Genomic DNA, 18706 nt, shown 5'->3' with positions numbered 1-18706 from the left:
CACACACTGGGACATATTTATACATATTTTTGGAAGGATACATAGTGAAGTATTAACAGTGACCATTTCTAGGTGGTGGGATTATGTGTCTTTTTCTTCTACTCTAATCTTTAAATATAAAATACTACAAAAATCCAGGATTATATCCTGTGACTAGAAGTAACTCAGCAAGGAGCAACTGTAAAGGACTGCGGGTTTAGCTATCTTTCTTTACATTAAAAAAGGTACGCTGGCTAAAACAAACTATAGGACTCAGGGAGAAAATGTTTATATAGGCAGTTCTTATTTCCAAGCAGTCTCCATTATAAATCCTGCACCCCAAAGTCTGGAATTTCATTCATTATATGACACACAGTGGACGGGGGAGATTTAGGGTTGGGAGTACATCCCACTGCTGAGGTGTGGTTTGTACCCCTGCCCTTGACTCTGTCAATCTAAGTATCTACCTAAAGATAAACAAAGGAGCCAACTGGAACCATGCGGCAGCTGAGAGCACCCACGCAAACACTGAGATATGAATTCATGGGTCACTGCTAATACCAACCCCATTTGGTTAGATGACAGGCAAGTGCAGACAAGAAACAAAACTGTTCTTTCAGGAAGCTCCGCCTGTTTACAGATAGTTTTCAAAAACAGAAAGAACACATTATAAAGTAAGTACCAAAGATTTTACTAAGTTCCCTAATGTTTTAGTTCTAGACATCATTTTCTTTGTTCCACACCACTGGGAACATTTTCTTTACAACAGTTATTTACTGTGCTCTCCATATTCTTACTTTCACAATGCATTAAATAGAAATCAGGTCAGATTTTCAGATTGCTGCTTGACCTAAAGCTCCTTTATAGCTTTGTGTACAAAAACTAAGCTTCAGTTCCTGCTTTCATTTTGCAGCCACTCGCTACTTAGCCTGAGGAGTAAGCGGGCCACCTCCCAGAGCGCCAGCTCTGGTGTACTGCCCCTACACTTTCTGTCCCATGTGGCACCACCATGATCTAGTCATCACTAGGCATATGTGGCAGAGCCCTGGGTTTATTAGTTACCTGTTATCAGAACACAGAAAGGCCTCTATAAAAACTGAACAAGGCACCTATGTAGATAATCCAGATCTCATTAAGATATGAGGGGGTCTGGGGGAATGTCTAAAAGTACAAAAAATGATTCTTAAAATTTATTCTCATCCAGTTTCCTAAATATCAATGAATCTACTATAGAGATGACTGCTTTTCCTATATTAATTTTCACAGATCCAGAAATTCCTCCTAATTCTCAATGAGACACTGAGGAATTTGGTATAATTTGAAACTTCTCCTGGACTCTAATGTATACTTCTCTACCCTGGGTGGGACCTCCTTGGTGTCTAAATATGACTTCCTTTGTTAGAGGAAACTACCTTCCAGAGCACTGTTTACAAAGTTTGTTTCCTAAACTCTAGACTCTTGAGATGCTAAAGGGGAATATGTGAAAAATGGTCCTGTGGTTAAATCAATTTGGGAATTTATTATATAGGGCCTCTCAGAGTCTTGAGCATTGCAAAGCCCTAGGAGGATGGGGGAGGAGGAGCCCCATAAACAATGTTTCCTTAACTCACGTGACCAACTGGAACTTTTCCTTAAGGATCACTTGCTAACCATGCAGAGGCTAGTGACAGAGTAGAACTGTTTGGGAAACACATCAGAGAGTGCTTTTCATACCTTGTTCCTTAAATTTTTGGTGAGGTGAGGATTACACAGAAAATGAAAGAAAGTACTTAATCAAATATGAGCAAAGAGTAAGGTGACAATTACAATTCCACTAAAACAAAGTGCAGCAGTGGGAACCTTTGGTCTTGCTCCTAGAAGTATAGGGCTCTGAAGTGCCCATGTCAGGTGAAAAGCCAGGACAGTTTCAAAGCCACACGGTTTGATGATCACTGAGGAAATGTCCACTGCTTGACACACAGTGGACAGTTCATAAGTGTGTATTAAATAAATTAACAAATGCCCTACAACTTCCATTTTATTCAACCTTGGGGAGAAAATATTATCATTTAACTTTTAAACTAACACACAAAAAAGAAAAAGAAAAGAATTCTGGAAAAGCTTCACATGTGGGTAAAATCCAAATTAAAGGCTGTGAACCTACCATCAATTACAGACCATAAATATACCCTTTAATATTAGCGGGTACAAATGATCGGACTACATAAATTCCTAAGCCCTAGCAGAGACTGCAGGGGTGAACAACAGGCAAGAAGCTTTTTTGGAACTACCTGCTGCAGGCTACCTTCTGTACCCTGAAACCACTTTCTCCCATAGTAATTTTACAAGAACAGAAAAATAGCATTCTAAATTTTCATGCCAAGTCAAGGACTCTGAGATAAGCAAATTTCTTTCCCTGTCTTTTAGGCTAAAAACAGTAAGACATACTTTCTTTTCGGACTAATTATCTCTACTGGCCTTGAGGTAACTTCCCCAGCACATGAACCCCCTGCAGGCCTCCTCCTCCCCTCTCCGTCCTCCCAGTCAGCATCTCACCCTCTCATATTCATCCTTGGCTCTGCTTAGCATCTCCAGGATGTCAATGGGCCTGTGGTCACTGCAGCCGTTGGCCTGGCTGGGACTCTGCTTGTCCCGAGCCGCTTGCTGGGACCGCCGTGTCTCCTCTTCTACAACACTAGTGGAAGAGAACCAGGTTTCAGAAAGACTTCTTTAGACATAACCTGATGCATGAACCCTCCTGGTGCTCATCTTCTGCAGATACGGGAAGAATGTCATAGGGTACACCGGCCTCCCAATATGAACACGGGGCCTCGGTCACCTCATCCCGGGAATACATGACTAACCACTTCACCAGCTCATGCACAGCAATGCCGACTGATGGTGGCTGTTAGGACAGAAGTACAGAATTCTTTTCTAGAGTTGGTGGGAGCAGGTAAGTTAAAATGACTAAATTATTTCTTTCTCTTTTTTGAAGTATCTCAGACTCAGTCAAACTACCAGGTAAAGTACATTTTCAAATGGATGTGGCCGGCAAGACAAAGGCAGGCTGCATAGCTGAGCAACCTACTGTGCAGTTTGTACCAACACCAGACTAGTGCGGGGGGAGAGAACCTTCTTGGGAAGAGAGGTCTCAGGGAATCTTCCAAGGTTTCCCTTATTCTCTCCTTAGAAATCACTGAGTGGGTGGCTGAGGTCAGGGTCATTGTGGCAAGGCTCTTTTTTAAAAGATTTTATTTATTTATTTGACAGGGAGACACAGCGAGAGAGGGAACACCAGCAGGGGGAGCGGGGGAAGGAGAAGCAGACTTCCCGTAGAGCAGGGAGCCCAATGAGGGGCTCGATCCCAGGACCCTGGGATCATGACCCGAGCCGAAGGCAGACGCTTAACGACTGAGCCACCCAGGTGCCTCGAGTTTGTTTGTTTGTTTGTTTTAAGATTTTATTTATTTGACAGAGAGAGCAAGAGAGCACAAGCAGGGGGAGCTACAGAAGGAGGGGGAGAAGCAGGCTCCCTGCTGAGCAGGAGCCTGATGCGGGGTTCAATCCTATGACCCTGGGATCATGATGTGAGCTGAAGGCAGATGCTTAACTGCATCTAGTTTTTTTTTTTTAAGATTTATTTATTCTAGAGAGAAAGTGAGCAGGGGGAGGGGCAGAGGGAGAGAGAGAATCTCAGGCAGACACCCTGCTGAGCGTGGAGCCCAGCACAGGGCTTGATCCCAGGAGCCTGAGATCATGACCTAAGCTGAAACCAAGAGTCAGACGCTTAACTGACTGAGCCACCCGGGCGCCCCTGGGATGATTATTTCTAAAATCAATGTACAATCATGGACTTTACAGGAGAGTGAAAGAAGACTGATGTGTGATATGAGGATGAGACCAATTAGAATCAATATTGCTTCTCTTATATCCATAGTGGGAAAGAAAGATTGTACTGTCACAGCTGTGACGCCTGTTGCAAAGGAAAAAGACTGGAGAGACATACTGGTTATTTCTTGACAGTGGGTCACAAGCGATTTCATTTTCCTTCATTTTCCATAATTAACAGGTGCTCCTTTAATAATGAGAAAAAAAGAATGCTCTTTCAAGTGACTTGTATTTACACTCAAGTTACAGGCTGCACCAGCCTGAATCCACCTTTACTGAGGACTCTGGTCACGCAGCCTATTTCTCCTACCTCCTGCCATGCTGCCTGGCTTGCCCAGGCTGGTATTCCGCTCTCCCCGACCCAGACTGGATCTGTAATTTTGATTTAAAAGAAGAACATTTCTTTTCTTTCTTTTGTTTTTTTTTTTTTTTAAAGTAAGCTTTATGCCCAAATGGGGCCTGAACTCCTGACCCTGAGATTGAGAGCCACATGCTTTACTGACTGAGCCAGCCAGGCACCCCCAAAGAGAAGCACATTTCTAGTAGTCACCACTGCTCACCGGTGGAACAGGCCACCTTACAAAGCTCACCACTGCTGCAAGCAGAAGCTGTCCAGGTGGCATGGAAGGGACAGGAATGATGCTTGGACTCTGTAAGGCCTCTTCCAACCCAAACTCTGTGAGGAATGCCCTTGCCTCTCACCCTCCTCTCAAATATGCCCCAAGCCTATCTGTAAAATCAGAATAAAGCTCACTTCCATGAGTTCTCCAAAGTTCCTAGTCTATATAGGCAACCATTTAAACAAGTGTTTATTGTTAAGAAAAGTTTCCGGCAGAGTGGATTTTCTCTTTAGGAGAGTCAGCATTTCCCAAGTTTAGTGGATTTTCAACTTTGCCACTGGCCAAAGAGGATTTCCAAATTCGGGTATGTACAGGTCTAGAAATCTGCTTGCTCTCCCACACAGCTTCTCAGTTTTTATAAACATCTTTTGGAATAAATCAAGTTCTTTACTTGGAGAATTTTTATTATATTGCAGCTGTTGAAACAGTGATTTAACAGGATGGGCACTGACAGGCACAGTTATTGAGACACACAATATGCCAGAAAGAATTTTACCTGTATTTCTGGCTAGCAGAGATGATATTCTGAAATATGTGGCAAATAGAAGCTGTACACAGGCAAAGTCAGAGCAAGGAAAGATAAAGTGGTCTTTTTTTATCTTTGGTGACCAGAACACCATTTATCACAAAGTTAATGTTAACATATAAGGTATTCTCTTCGGCCACAAATAGTCCAGACACTTAAAACTCATTATCAACAGTTTCATGAGGGCACTCTCTAATCACTCTCAGTACCTCCTCTGCTTCTAGTAAAACCAGCTGAAAGTGTAAGCAAATGTGCTTCTTTTGGGCATTTCTCATGAAAGAACCTGAAAACTCTTCTCTTCCCTTCTGCTTTCTGTTTCTACTTCCTCACCCTATTTTTGGGTTCCATACACTATCTTCAGATAGGCCTTCAGTCTTTGGCCTCATTTACCATCTGAAGTCTTATATGAGGGGTACCGCTGGCCCTGACAGTTTAGAAAAAAGCTCAAAATGGTTTCCTGTAAGTAGCTATTAAAGCTAAAAGAGACAAATTTCTCACTTGGGGCCCAAAAGCTTGCAATCTGCAGGAGAAAGTCTATATATTAATATATCCCAAAGTTTGGATATTTAAGGAAAATATTCTGGATTTCAGGATAACCAAGAATCAGCAAATCGGTGTCTTCTAAGTAATTAGGGAAGTGCCTTTGCTGTAACTTTCAAAACTACAAAAAAGTAGTCATCACATAGCAAATGGCTTTATAAAAAAGCAGTTTTAATTAATTAATTTCCAGAGAAAAGGTGTTATAAAAACAAAAGTGTGGTTCTTCAAGCCTGAATGATCCAAGTTCATTTGGAACACTGTCTGCAGGGGTGTGTGCCCACAGTAATAAACATGGCCTCCCCTGTGAGCTCACAGCCAAAGCAAATAAAGCAGGAGGCTGACAAACATCGCATCAGGACATGTGAGCGGTCGTGGATTAAAACGTCGCCTTAGCCATGTGTGCTTCTTTTAAAATGCAAATATACTTGGAACTGAGGTTTGGGGGTTAATTATTTACTACACATTTACAGAAATTAGTGTAAAATTGGCCTGTTTCTTAAAAAATGAGGACTGTTTTCTTCCAAAGATGCAGATAAGAACCTTGCAGGAGAGCAAAGGGAATTTTGATTTGACAGAGGGGGCTCCACATCTCTGAGGAGATTCAGGCAAAAACTGTGCAAGGGAAACACAGGCGAGCCAGAACACACTGCCCGCTGTAACGCTCTGCCCAGAGCTGTGTGGCACCGCAGGCCCCTTCAGCACCACAGTGTCCCGGGCTCCTAAAATCTGGACCAGCAGCACAGGTAAGCCAGGTGGCTCCCACAGGCTAACCTAAGAAAGCACAGTGAACCCCCCTTCAGAACATTAATTCAATAAAATTACTCTCCCAATTCTAAGATTCTGACATACAAAACATTTACTGGAACACAACCCAGTGGTAAACTGCGGACTACTAAACCTAGAATCGGTGTCAAAATGAAGTTCACTTCAGGGAAGCATGTGCAGGAGTTCTCTATCAGCAACTGAACGCGGCATCACTTGTCAAGAGCAGAAACCTGTAGGGAGCCTGAAGTAAAAGCCCCTTAGTAAAGCCCCTGCAGGTGGTGGAAAGGCTGTGCCCTGGGTGTCGATGGTATCCTCTGGAGTTAGGCAGTTTGACAGCCCTAAGCATATCACCCCAACCTAATGTACAAATAAAGAAAAAGACTAGAAGGAAACAGACTAAAACACTAACAATGGGAATAGTAGGATTACAGGCGATTCTAGCTTTTCTGCCTCTTACAAATTTTTGACAATAAGCAGGAAATCAGGGGAGAAATAAATGAGTTAGTAGACTCAGTAACAGAGAAGTAAGAGGGAAAGTCATTTTTTCATCTCTCATGTATCGGTAATTGAATCTATGTCATGATATAAATACTTACTCAGCCATGAGTTTGGCTATGCGGTGACAGTCATTCTTGTCGTAAAACCAGATGCTGTATATTGACACTTGAAAAACAAAGGAGAAAAAAGAGGGGAAATGAGGTTTCAATATTTGTGTATATGTAAGTACTACATTACCATGGAATATCACAGAATTTACCATGAAACCTTCAAATTGTTAGGAGTTCCTCTAAAGAAAAAAAAAGCCTCTCCCCTAAACTGTTTAATAAAATTATTAAAATTAGGATCAGTAAAATATCCAGATGAAAACTGAAAAGTCTGTTTTTAGACAGGATTACTAGATCTCACTGAGCCTAAGGAGCCACTAAGTGTAAGCAGCACCATTATTTTATGTATTAGAAAGAAAAAGAACTTTTTCTTAAAAAGAAAAACACTGCCAGTTAAATTAAGAATCAACATTGATTGTAAGATGCATTCCAAGTGGATAGCAAAATGTGAAAAAAAAGTGTCTCATTGAAAACCAAGTTCACCCATCAGCTAACCAAGCACAGCACAGAACCTCTACAAGTCTCTTGAAGCCTGAACGGAATTAGTAGCTCCAGCGACAGACCTAGTGCATGACCAATACTATGCGCACAGGAACCGGAGGTGCTGGGGCTGGGCTCAGTCTGTCATGCTTCTTACTTTTCCTTTTTCATTCCTAGCATGGATGGTGTGATCAACACTAAGAAAACCCTCACAAGATATTTGGTAAATAGGTATATGAACCTTATTATTAAAGATAAAAATACATAAAAATGACTGTAAATACTTTTTGAATAAGGTGGAGTAGAAATACTGAATACATAAGTCAAAATAAACATAAGGCTAGTTAGGGCTCACTGTTACCATGTGCACCCACGACACTCACAGCCTGGCCCAGGTTGTACCTCCCTTCACACTTATGATGACTGGTACAGGAAGTACAGGTATCATAAGGCCTTTTTTTTAAATTAAACTTTTTTTTTTTTTAAACACAGGAAGTAGGATTTGTTGGTGGGCATGAATAAGGAGGGGGCAGTGCCGGTTCTCATGAGTGCAGAGCCTGCCATTTGTCCAAGGGGCCACTCTATCAGGGATGTATCTGACCCACAGCAGTCTGGGATGAGCTGCTTTTCAGCCAGCACGTCTTCAAATTCGTCTGCATTAAACTTAGTAAAGCCCTACTTCTTGGAAATGTGGATCTTCCGATGGCCAGGGAACTTGAACTTGGCCCTTTGTATGGCCTTTATCACACGCTCTTTGCTCTGCAATTTGGTAAGGATGGACATGATTTGGCCAATGTGGACCCTGGCCACTGTGCCCCGGGCCTTTCCAAAGGAACTCTGCCTATCTGTCTGGAGCCCGTCAACCCCAGCACAGGACAGCTGATACAGTTGACAGTCTTATTGACATGGATGACATGGAAGGGACAGAGCCACACCCGGATGTGAAACCATCTTTGCTACAGCTTTTCACCATGTACTTGTTGGCACAAATATGGGTAGCCTCCAGGGCTTCAGAGGAGAGCTGCACATATTCATCTGATACTATGTGGCCACATGGTAGGTACTCATCCATTTTTGCCTTCTTCTGCCTCAGGTCAAAGATGCAGGGACTTCTCTGCAGAAGTGAGACTTTGGATACGGCATGCTCTTACAATACGAGTAACACTGGGTCGCATGCTGGCCCACGGTGACATCAGATCTTCGGTGGCACCCCAAAGGAAAAGAGCTAAACTTTCACTTTTGAAGTAATTGTAGCTTCACACACAATTGTAAAACATAGAGAATGTGTGCCCTTTAATTTGTTTCTTCCAATGGTAACATTCTGTAAAGTTAAAATATCATAGCCAGGCTTCTGACATTGATACCGTACAGATCCCTGGTGCCCTTCTATTGTCACACCCTCCTTCCTTGGTCCCTCTCCCCTGTCTCTGACCCCCTAGCAAACACACTAATCTGTTCTCCATTTCTTTAACATTGTATTTCAAGAATGTCATATAATATAAATGGAATTATACAGTATGCAACTTTCTGAGACTGACTTTTCTGACTCAACATAATTCTCTGGATATTGATCCAAGTTGTTGCTCGCATCAATAGTTCATTCCCCCTACTCTCACCCCCCCCTTTTTTTTTTTTGCTGAGTAGTATATTTCATGGTATGGATGTACCTGTTCAACCATTTATCCATTTGAGGATATGTGGTGTGTTTCCAGTTTTTTGCTATTATGAATAAAGCAGCTATAAATGTTCATTCGAAGGTTTTTGTGTGAACAGAAATTTTCCTCTCTGGGCTAAATGCCCCAAAGTACAATTACTGCATGATAGTAGTTGCATGTTCAGTTTAATAAGAAACTCTTAACCCGTTCCTCAGAGTGTTTGTGCTAGTTTATATTCCTACCAGCAATGTATGAGCAATCCAGTTTCTCTGCAACCTTGCCAGCATTTGTTGTTCTATTTTTAACTTCCTCCATTCTGATAGGTGTAGAGTGGCATCTCATGGTGGTTTTAGTTTATATCTCTCTAACAGCTAAAAATGCTGAACATCTTTTCATGTGCTTCTTTGTCATCCATATATCCTATTTAGTCAAATGGCTGCTCATGTCTTTTGTCCCTTCTAATTGATTTTTAAAAAAATATTTATTTACTTGAGAGAGGGAGCGAGAGAGCATGAGTGGGAGGGGCAGGAGAGAGAGAGAATCTGAAGTAGACCCTGCGCTGCGCACGGAGCCTGATGTGAGGCTCAATTCCATGACCCTGAGACCACTACTTGAGTTGAAACCATGAGTCTGACGCCCAACTGACTGTGCCACCCAGGAGCCCCTTAATTTTTTTACTATTGAATTTTACCAGTTCTTTATATATTCAAGATACTAGTCCTTTGTTGGATATGTGGTCTGAAGATATTTTCTCCCTGTCTGTAGTTCGTTTTTCATCCTCTTAATAAGGTCCTTCCAGAGCAAAAGTTTTTAATTTTGACAGGTCCAATTTATCAATTTTTCCTTTTATGGATCATGCTTTTGGTGTCAAGTTGAAGAATTTTTTGCTGATGGACCCCTAGTTCCAAAATTTTCTCCTATGATTTTTCCTAAGGGTTTATAGATTTACATTTCAATCAGTGATTCATTTTGAGTTAATTTTTGTATAAAAACATTTAGTTTAAGGTCCTTTCTTTTTTTGGTCTAATTGTTCCAGCATTATTGTTGAAAATGCTCTCTTCTCTCTTTTTTTAAAGATTTATTTATTTTAGAGAAAGAGAAACTTTAGCAGACTCCTTGCTGAGCCTGGAGCCCGACTGGGGGCTCAATCTCACGACCCTGAGATCAGGACCTGAGCTGAAGCCAGGAGTCGGCCGCTCAACCAACTGTGCCACCCAGGGGCCGCTGCTCTCCTCTCATCTTTTGCACCTTTGTCAAATAGCAGTTGGGCATATTTGGTGGGTCTACTTCCAGATTTATTTTATCCTATTTATTTATGCATTTATCCTTCCACCAATGCCGCACTGTCTTGACTACTGCTGCTATATAATAGGCCTTAATATTGGGTAGAATAATTTCCCCACTTTATGCATCTTTTCCAAATTGTTTTAGCTTCTAGGGCCTATGCCTTTGCATATAAATTTTAGAATAAGTTTATTTATGCCTACAAAAATCTTTGCTGGTATTTTGATAGAAAGTGCTTTAAACCTACAGGCCATTTTGGAAATAGGTGAATTGGTACCATGTGGAGTCCTTCAATACACAAGTACAGTCTAGCTTTCCATTTAGTTTTTTTATTTCTTTCATTAGTATTTTGTAATCTTCAGCACACAGATCCTTGTACATGTTTTGTTAACTTTATGCCTAAGTACTTAATTTTCTTTGTAAGGATTATAAGTGGTAAAAAATAAAAAAATTTTTAAAAATAAAGTTGTTTTTTTTTTAAATTAATCTCTACACTCAATGTGCAGCTCAAACTCACAACTCCGAAATCAAGAGTCACATGCTCTTCTGACTGAGCCAGCTAGGCACCCCTAAACGGTAGTTTTTGTGACTGATAATTTTGAGTGTTGATCTTGTATCCTCATACCTTATACCAAACTCTTTATTAGTTCTAGAAATTTGTACCTAGACAGTCCTCTTATCTGTGAATAACATTTTTTATTATTTCTTTCTCTCCCCTTTCTATTCCAGTATGTAGGCCTATTTTTCTTTCTTGCCTTACTGCATTGGTTAGAACTTTCAGTGCTGTGTCACAGTCAACACTGTGGACATCCTTGCCTTGTTCTCAATCTTAGAGGGAAAACATTCACTCTTTCACTATAAATATAATGTTGGCTGTAAGTCTGTTGTAGATGCTCTTTATTAAGATGACATCGTTTACTTCTATTCCCAACTTGAGAATGGACATATGATTTTTTTCCTGCATCAAAAACCATAAAATATGATTAGTGATATTTCTATTTCATAGTTAGTCTGTTGATATGATGGATTAAATTGATTGATTTTCAAAACTGAACCAGCTTTGCAGATCTGGAATAAAGCCCATTTGGGCATCATTTATATTTCTTTTCTCTATATTGTTGGGTTTGCTATTTGGTTGAGGACTTTTTTTTACCTAGCTCATGAGAGAGATTGCTTTGTGGTTTTCTTTTTTTTTGTACGGTCTTCATCTTGTTTAGGTATCAGAGTAATACTGGCTCTGTAAAATCAGTTGACAACTGTTCCCTCCTTGTCTGTCTTCTGGAAGAAACTGTAAAATTACTGTTAATTCTTTAAATTTTCTAGTAAAACCATCTGGGCCTGGAGATTTTTCTTTTAAATTATTAATTTAATTTCTTCAAAGGCTAAAGGATTATTCATGTCATCTATTTTATCTTGGTTGAGTTTTGTAGTTTGGGCTTTCAAGGTCCATTTCTTCTAAGTTATCAAGTTTGAGTGTAAAGTTGTTCATAGCATTAGCTTATTATTATTATCCTTTTAATGTCTGGAAAATCTACAGTGATATCCACTATTCTATTCCTGATACTGGTACTTTGAGTCTTCTTATTTTTGTTAGTATTGCTAAAGGTTTATCAATTTTATTGACCTTTTTTAAAATTTAAAAAACCTAGCTTTTTGCTTCATTAATTTTTCTGTTTTCATATTTTCAAGATCATTGATTTCTTCTGCTCTCATTTTTATTCTTTCTTCTGTAGGCTTTGAGCTTACTTTGCTCTTCTTTTTAAAATTTCTTGAAGTGAGAATTTAGTAGGCTCTCAGCCAGTCACTTGAAAGGATGGGAGGAATTCCCCCTGGCAGGCCACCTGGTGTGCCTCTCCTGGAGAAGGGAACCTTTAACCTTCACAGATGAAGACTGCTTCCCAGGCTAGGTTGGTGATATGACTCCTCCTCTACCCCTCCACCTCCCCTTCATGGAAGGGAGGGAAAGCACTCCCTGGGTGGCCACTTATTGTCAGTAGGGCTTCTAATCCTTCCTGTCAGTTTTTCTGGGCTCACCTGATATTGCTGGAAGGACTCCCACTCGATCCAGGAGGGGAATGAGCCTACCTGATCTGCCTTGTGTTGCTAGACTGGAAGTCAACAAATACCAGACCTGGGTCCCCTTCTTCTGTTGGGTGAGAGGGTTTTAAGACCCTCCTGCTGGGTTGTTTTGCCAGTTCTGGGTCTTCCTCTTTCTATCTTTCAGAGTTCGCCTAATTGTCTCTTGTGTTATTTCTGGGTTTTTATAGTTATATTTTAACAGGGAGAGCAAGGAGAGAGAAGTCTGTGCCATCTTGTTTGGATGAGAAGTCTCATTATGCATTTTCATGAGAAGTCTAAGTGGCTTATTAAAAATCAGAGAAAAAAAGTCTTAGAACTGTAGCTAGAACTCAGGTATTCCCATTCTTAGGCCAGGAGTCTTGACATCACACAGCCACTGCCTCATTACATGAAATAACATAAAATTTTTTATAGAAACAAAAAGTTAATGAGCTTCAATTATGCTTGAAGACTAAAGTAACACATAAGAGTATAAATAATAAAACATATAATAAAAGGATGACAGAATATAGGAAATATAATGCTAGAACAAGAAACTTTAAATAGGAGCATCTGTGTGGCTCAGCTGGTTAAGCGTCTGCATTTGACTCGGGTCATGTGATCAAGCCCTGCATCATGCTCCCTGCTCGGTGGGGAGCCTGCTTGTCCCTCTCCCTATGCCCCTTCCCCCCACTCACGCTCTCTCAAATAAATAAACAAACAAAACAAGAAACCTTAAAGATCCTTTTCATAGCTATTATTTGAACTCTATCAACATACACTAACATGTATTGATATATTAATATACATTAAATGAGAAAGCCAGTTAGCTTTTTTAAAATTGAGGTATAATTAACATAACATTATTAGTTTCAAGTGTATGATGTAATGATTTATTATTTGTATTTATTGTAAAATGATCACCACAGTAAGTCCAGTGAACACCCATCACCATACACAGTCACAAAATTATTTTTTCTTGTAATGTGAACTTTCAAGATCCACTCTTAGCTACTTTCAAATATGCAATACAGTGTTATTAACTACAGTGACCATGCTGTACATCACACCCCATGACTTACTCATTCTGTAACTGTAAATTTGTACCTTTTGACTACCCTTCACCCATTCTACCTTCCCTCCCCTGACTCAGGCAACCATAAATCTGTTCTCCATATCCATGAGCTTGTTTTTTTGCTTGTTTTTGGGTTTTTTTTGCTTAAAGATTCCACATATATTGGGGCACCTGAGTAGCACAGCTGGTTAAGTGTCCAACTCTTGGTTTTGGCTCAGGTTGTCATCTCAGGGTTGTGGGATGGAGGCCCGTGTTGGGCTCCATGCTCAGTACCGAGTCTGCTAAGGATTCTCTCTCCCTCTCCCCCTCACTCTCAAAATAAAGAAATCTTAAAAAAAAAAAGATTCCACACATAAATAAGATCATAAAGCATTTATCTTTTTCTTTTTAAAGATTTTATTTATTTGAGAGAGAGAGAAGGGGAGACAGTGAGAGAGTGCAAGCAAGTAGGAGAGGGAGAAGCAGGCTCCCCGCAGAGCAAGGAGCCCGATGTGGAGCTCAATCCCAGGACCCTGAGCTCATGACCCGAGCCGAAGGCAGACGCTTAACTGACTGAGCCACCCAAGCGCCCCCATTTATCTTTTTCTATTTTATTTAGCATAATGCCTCAAGGTGCATCCATGTTATTGCAAAAGGTTAAGAATTCATTCTTTTTTATGGCTGCATAATATTCCATTCTGTATATATACATTTTCTTTATCAATTCATCCATTGATGGACTCTTGTGTATACATATTCTGGCTATTGTAAATAATGCTACAATAAACATGGGGGTGCATATATCTTTTCAAATTAGTGTTTTCATTTTTTTTCAGATAAATACCCCGAAGTAGAATTGCCAGATCACATGGTGGTTTCATTTTTAATTTTTTGAGAAACCTCCATACTATTTTCCATAGTTGATGCAACAATTTACAGTCCCAGCAACAGTGCATGAGGGTTTACTTTTCCCCACATTGTCACCGACACTTGTTCTTTCTTATCTTTTTGATAACAGCCATTCTAACATATATGAGGTGATATCTCATTGTGGTTTTAATTTGTATTTCCCTGATATTAGTGATGTTGAGCATCTTTTCATGTACCTGTTGGCCATCTGTATGTATTCTTTGGAAAAATGTCTATTGAGATCCTCTGCCCACTTTAGGGGCGCATGGGTGGCTCAGTTGGTTAGGCGACTGCCTTCGGCTCGGGTCATGATCCTGGAGTCCCGGGATCGAGTCCTGCATCGGGCTCCCTCTCAGCAGGGAGTCTGCTTCTCTCTCTGACCCTCTTCCCTCTCGTGCTCTCTGTCTCTCATTCTCTCTCTCTCAAATAAATGAATAAAATCTTTAAAAAAGAATTAAAAAAATGAGATCCTCTGCCCACTTTAAATCAGATTATTTGTTCTTTTGTTATTAATTGTAAGAGTTCTTTATATAATTTGGATATTAGTCCCATATTAGATATATGACTTGCAAACATTATCTCCCATTTGGTAGGGCCTTACCATTTTGTTGATGGCTTCCTCTGTTGTGCAGAAGCTTTTTAGTTTGATTTAGTCTCACTTGTTTATTTTTGCTTGTGCTACTTTTGCTTTTGCTGTCAAATCCAAAAAATCACTGCCAAAACCAATGTCCAGGAGCTCACTATCTATGTTTTCTTCTAGGAGTTCCATGGTATCAGGTCTTATGTTAAAGTCTTTAATCTATTTTGAATTTATTTTTGTGTATGATGTAAGATAGTAGCCCATTTTCATTCTTTTGCATGTAGCTGTCCAGTTTCCCCAATATCATTTATTGAAGAGACTGTCTCTTCCCTACAGTATATTCTTGGCTCCCTTGTTGTAAATTAATTTGACTGTATATGTGTGAGTTTATTACAAGGCACTCTATTCTGTTCCATTGACCTATGTGTCTATTTTTGTGCCAGTAACCACACTGTTTTGGCTACTAAAGCTCTGTAGTATATCTTGAAATCTGACATTGTGATACCTCTAGCTTTTTTCTTCTTTCTCAAGTATGCTTTGAGGGGCTCTTTTGTGGTTCCACACAAATTTTAGGACTGTTTGTTCTATTTCTGTGAAAAATGTCATGGCAATTTTGATACGAACTGTACTCAATCTGTAGATTGCTTTAGGTGGTACGGACATTTTACCAGTATTAATTCTTCCAATCCAAGAGCATGGAATATTTTTTCACGTATTTGTGTTTTCTTCAGTTTCTTTCATTATGTCTTAAAGTTTTCAGTGTACAATAAAAGCTATTTTAATGGCAAAAATTTTGTTTCACTCTGAATTAAGGTCATTTTATTCTACAAAAATTTCATGGCCAATCACAACTTTAAAGTTCCCTTTCTGATGGAAATAAAAGCTTAACTGGATTTTTTCAATTGTCATTGTAGAGGGAGTGAAAGCATTGATATACAGAGTGAGTGAAGAGCTTCATTTTATGAATGAAGATGATGAACGTGAATTTTTTTCCTACCCTGTTCATAAGGGGACTCCACCATAAGGGTGGAGAAACCCTCCAGTTTCACTAAAACCGTCCTTGACTGTTGGGCTCCACGTCTGGTCATGTGTCCTGCAGGTGACTGTGCACACCACCAGGCACCCAGGCTGGCTTCTGCTTTCTGAGCGGTCATTCAGCCTGCTGTGAGGAGTTTTCCATGTTTGGACCCAGGTTCACAGCCCCTCTTCCGTTCACAGAACTTCAAAACACCACCAATGTTTCAAATAGAATCAATGTCTAATGAATAACAAGTAATTTTGGAATATCTTACATGGTATAAGTAAATAGATTGAATTTAGCTTTGACAGCCCTTTGACAAGAAACACAGAGGAGGCTTTGTTACAGAGGAGATATTTATTAAACATTATCTTCTGCAGGGTCTTAGTTATGTTCCTATTCCTTGCAGCTAAGGATTGCTCCTACATAGAGTAAATCAGATTGGGCTCTGAAAAGACTCCATATATGGCAATTAAACACAACTATCTTCCTTTAAATATGCCTCTTTCAACTCTGGCTAAAGAACACACAAAACACAAGAGTCTGAATACAAGATTCCAGTTTTCCTCTAATGGACACACCTCTACAACTTACAGTGATGAGAAAGTTTATGATACGCACTAAGTACATCAGGCTCAGAGAAGAACACACAACATTTTCTGGGCTAAACAGGGGCATTTAGTAATGTTTTCATAGGGGGTTGCAAACCCAGCTCTTAAGAAAGAATTTCATATTGATAATCAAACTAAGCCCAACAGAGCTGTCAACTTATGTTGACAATACTTTACTTACATCCTCCCCTTTTCCTTTGAAGAAATACACTATAATTTAGAAATAAGACACATGCCTTCCACTCTTGTACATTATCAAATAAACTGCCAAAAAAGAGCCAAACACTTACAAAGGCATGTTTGCAGAAGAAATAAAGATAAGGAAGCCATAACGATAGCTTAATGGGTAAAGGATAAGAGTCACACTCGATTCTGCCAAAAGCAGACCTGTAGAGGTTCAGACACGCATCCAAGAATCAGCTCTGTCTGCCAACATATCAAATGCTCAGTGCATGCAACTGGCAAGGAGGCCCTGGGAGCTGCCCCTAAGCCTGTCACTGTCACCAGTGAGGAAAGACAGACAAGTTCCCAGATGGCTAAGATCACGGAGGATCTGTCTTCAAGCCAAAGCCAAGGATTCTTCCCTCAAGAGAACTTCCACTCTATGGCCCAACACATTCATCTGCTGAAACATCCTGAAATAATTTTCCTTTAACTATAGCACAGAGGATTTAAGGATTTGACAATACAGTATTATTGTGCAAATAATGATGGCATCCTGATTTGTAAATAGCTTTTTTCAAGATGAAAGCAAACTGTTTAGTTATTGGACCCCCACCACATAGTGTGGCTGTTGTCAGCTGTCCCAAGTAAGTCGTGCTGTACAGGCAAGTCACTGTAGAGTTAGGTGGTGTGGCAGGGCATTTGATTACCTTAAGGTTGTACTTCCATGAAAAATACAAAAATTCAGAAAATACCCAAAATTAAATGTTTCCTTTGCTTTTTAAATGATGGCATCTTTTGAAAGTGTGAAAAACGAGACTGACAAAGATTAAAGGTATTAGATCATTTAATATTGAGAATTTTTAAAAAGCTGAGGGGCAAGAGTTTTCCATTTCCCCAGAGAGCCCTGTTTGAAGATCTAGCAGCCTATTATGATTTGATGTTATACCTCACGCTGCTTCTCATCGGGAATGGTGTATGGCACGCAGAAGATCAAGAAAACCCAAATTAATGTGGAGCCTTTGTAAAATCCCTTGAGACTTCTTGAGATGCTGTGAAATGTCACAAAAACAGAGCTGGGAATCATTCTCATGCACATGTTGCCTTTTTGATTCATTTATTATTTAGATCTGACCTACTTTCTAAAAGGATTTGAGGAGGTTGATTTTCTCAGTATGGTGCCAAGCAGAAAAGGGGCTTCGATATAAGCTTTTTGGCAATGATGTTAAGAGTTATAAAATTTCTAAAGACTGACAAAGATGCCCTATACTGGGAAAGAAAAACAAGAAAATGTGCTTTGAATACAGCCAAAAACATTTACCTAGACACAGGGAAAATCCTTCTGATTATAAAGGTAATGTAAAAATGGAATAGATTATATAAACACCTGCCCTGGCTAGTGAAAAAGCAAATGCCCCTGCCTGGACAGATCATTTCCTTTAAGACAAAAATAAGCCTCATGGCTCCAAATTAACATTGAAAGGTTTGGAAAGAGAAAGTAGAAAAAGGCTCTGGAGTGGAAAGTAGAACACACACATACAGGAAAAAGGGTATGGAGCCAAAGCCTGCCCGACCTAGGATTCTGACAGGAGATTATGGTAGGTGGCAAACAGGCAGGCAAGGAAACTCTATGAATCTGTACATATGGCTGGTAAACGTGATTCAGTTACCTCAGCAGCACATCTGTTCTGGCCAAAACACACAGCTTAAAACACCAATGAACACTAACATGGTAGAGAAAGAGTACACTTTCTAAAATTTAAATTGCAATGTCTATTTATTGAACACTGATTAAAAGACATAGGCCAGGATATTTTAAACTGCTATTCTGCAAGCTCGCTGGTTTATTATTTCAAAATTTGGTGCCCTTCTCTAAATTAAATCAAGTCTGAAACTATTTACCAGCAATACCGCTTCCACAGTCCCTTTTAACACTGTAGTTTTAGTATAGGATTCAGACACATGAAATGATCACTGAATTTTTGGAGGGAAA

The 18706-nt window shown here is 39.9% G+C and overlaps 1 protein-coding gene and 1 pseudogene across 1 annotated transcript in view; both read right to left on the bottom strand.

Moving 5' to 3' along the window:
- DCP1A (decapping mRNA 1A) overlaps nt 1-18706 on the bottom strand; it is a 55236-nt gene that overhangs the window by 19583 nt on the left and 16947 nt on the right. The window contains exons 4-5 of the mRNA XM_028124487.2: nt 6894-6960; nt 2515-2653 (exon numbers count right to left, since the gene is read on the bottom strand). Of these exons, the coding sequence (XP_027980288.1) occupies nt 2515-2653; nt 6894-6960 (206 nt within the window). The remainder of the gene's footprint in view (nt 1-2514; nt 2654-6893; nt 6961-18706) is intronic.
- On the bottom strand, nt 7925-9201 carry LOC114224980 (large ribosomal subunit protein uL16-like; annotated as a pseudogene).

The sequence above is a fragment of the Eumetopias jubatus genome, unplaced genomic scaffold (genome assembly GCF_037043125.1).
Source record: "Eumetopias jubatus isolate StellerSeaLion01/CBP00866 unplaced genomic scaffold, mEumJub1_p1.0 scaffold_1, whole genome shotgun sequence".
Lineage (NCBI taxonomy): Eukaryota > Metazoa > Chordata > Mammalia > Carnivora > Otariidae > Eumetopias > Eumetopias jubatus.
This window is presented reverse-complemented; position numbering and strand designations above follow the sequence as displayed.